Source organism: Mandrillus leucophaeus, unplaced genomic scaffold, assembly GCF_000951045.1.
Source record: "Mandrillus leucophaeus isolate KB7577 unplaced genomic scaffold, Mleu.le_1.0 Scaffold333, whole genome shotgun sequence".
NCBI classification, from domain to species: domain Eukaryota; kingdom Metazoa; phylum Chordata; class Mammalia; order Primates; family Cercopithecidae; genus Mandrillus; species Mandrillus leucophaeus.
The window spans coordinates 249,442-250,739 of NW_012103510.1; the positions used below are offsets into that span (position 1 = coordinate 249,442).

At 50.0% G+C, this 1,298-nt stretch overlaps 1 protein-coding gene across 1 annotated transcript in view; it reads left to right on the forward strand.

The window, feature by feature from the left end:
- The window catches only part of LOC105545635 (putative golgin subfamily A member 6-like protein 6), a 19,524-nt gene that overhangs the window by 4,680 nt on the left and 13,546 nt on the right, over nucleotides 1–1,298 (forward strand). The window contains 3 exon segments of the mRNA XM_011988652.1: nucleotides 322–380; nucleotides 710–851; nucleotides 1,174–1,295. Of these exon segments, the coding sequence (XP_011844042.1) occupies nucleotides 322–380; nucleotides 710–851; nucleotides 1,174–1,295 (323 nt within the window).

Here is a 1,298-nt window from a genome sequence, read left to right on the forward strand (position 1 = left end):
GGAGGCTGAGGCAGGAGAATCACTTGAACCCGGGAGGCAGAGGGTGTGGTGAGCCGAGATTGCGCCATTGCACTCCAGCCAGGGCAACAAGAGTGAAACTCTGCCTCAAAAAACAAAAAACAAAAAAACAAAACAGAAAAGAAAGAAACAAAACAAAGAAAAACAAATGAGACCATGGGCTTGGAAATGCCTTGAGAACATGTCAGGTGTGATTGGGAGTGAGGAAGTATTACTGTGGAGTAGTCACGAGAGCTGTTGTTCCTGGTTGGCCAGCTGCTCCTCTGCCTGCTGTGTCCTGACTTCACCTGCCTCTATTTGCAGTACATCGAGGAGTTAACAAAGGAGAGGGACGCCCTGTGTTTGGAGCTGTACAGAAACATGTAGGATGGGGGAAGGTGGGATGGGAGGTCTGGAGGCCCTTAGCGTGGGTGGTGTGCTGGGAGGTGGGGGGTACAGGTGAGCATGATGAGAGGCTCATGCAGGTTTTCATGTGTGTGCAGGGAAGCTCTAGTGCCAGCTGTGCCACTGACTCATGGGTAGCCTCAGGCAACTCATGTCTTCTCTCTGGCCTGCCACCTGGGACTTTTAATTCCTGGGGTCCCTTCCAATGCCACGGTTCTGTGGTTGTGGGGCGAAAGTAGAGGGTTGATCACCAAAGCAGTCCTTTCTGTTCTTCATTCATTCCTTTCTCTACTGCCTCTGGTCATAGCATAACTGATGAGGAGCTGAAGGAGAAGAATGCCGAACGGCAAGAAAAACTTCGACTTGTAGAATCTGAAAAGTCTGAGATCCAGTTCAACGTAAAGGAGCTAAAAAGGAAGCTGGAGAGGGCCAAGCTCCTACTGCCACAGGCGAGTGGCTGGAGCCCCGGGGGTTGTGGGAGCCCCATCCGGCTGGGACCTTGGTCTAGGGATCATGCAGGTTATGGGGAGGTCCAGCCAGGAGCTCAAAAATTTGGGTCCTTGTTCTGGTCCTGCATAGAATCCTCTAGAGTGTGCTAAAAATATACAAATTGGGGCCCTGCCTGCGATATCAGAATCTCAGAGTTAGGGCTTAAAAAAATTTTTTTAAAGGATTATGGATGAAAACCATTATTTTATAGATTACATTTATATGGCTAGCTCATGAGTCTTTTTCCTTCTGAGGTTCAAACCAACACTTTCACTGTTCCAGCAGCAGCTGCAGGCGGATGCTGACCACCTGGGTAAGGAGCTGGAGAGTGTGGCAGCAAAGCTCCAAGCCCCGGTGGAAGAGAACGAGTTGTGGAACCGCATGAACCAGCAACAGGAGGAGAAGTT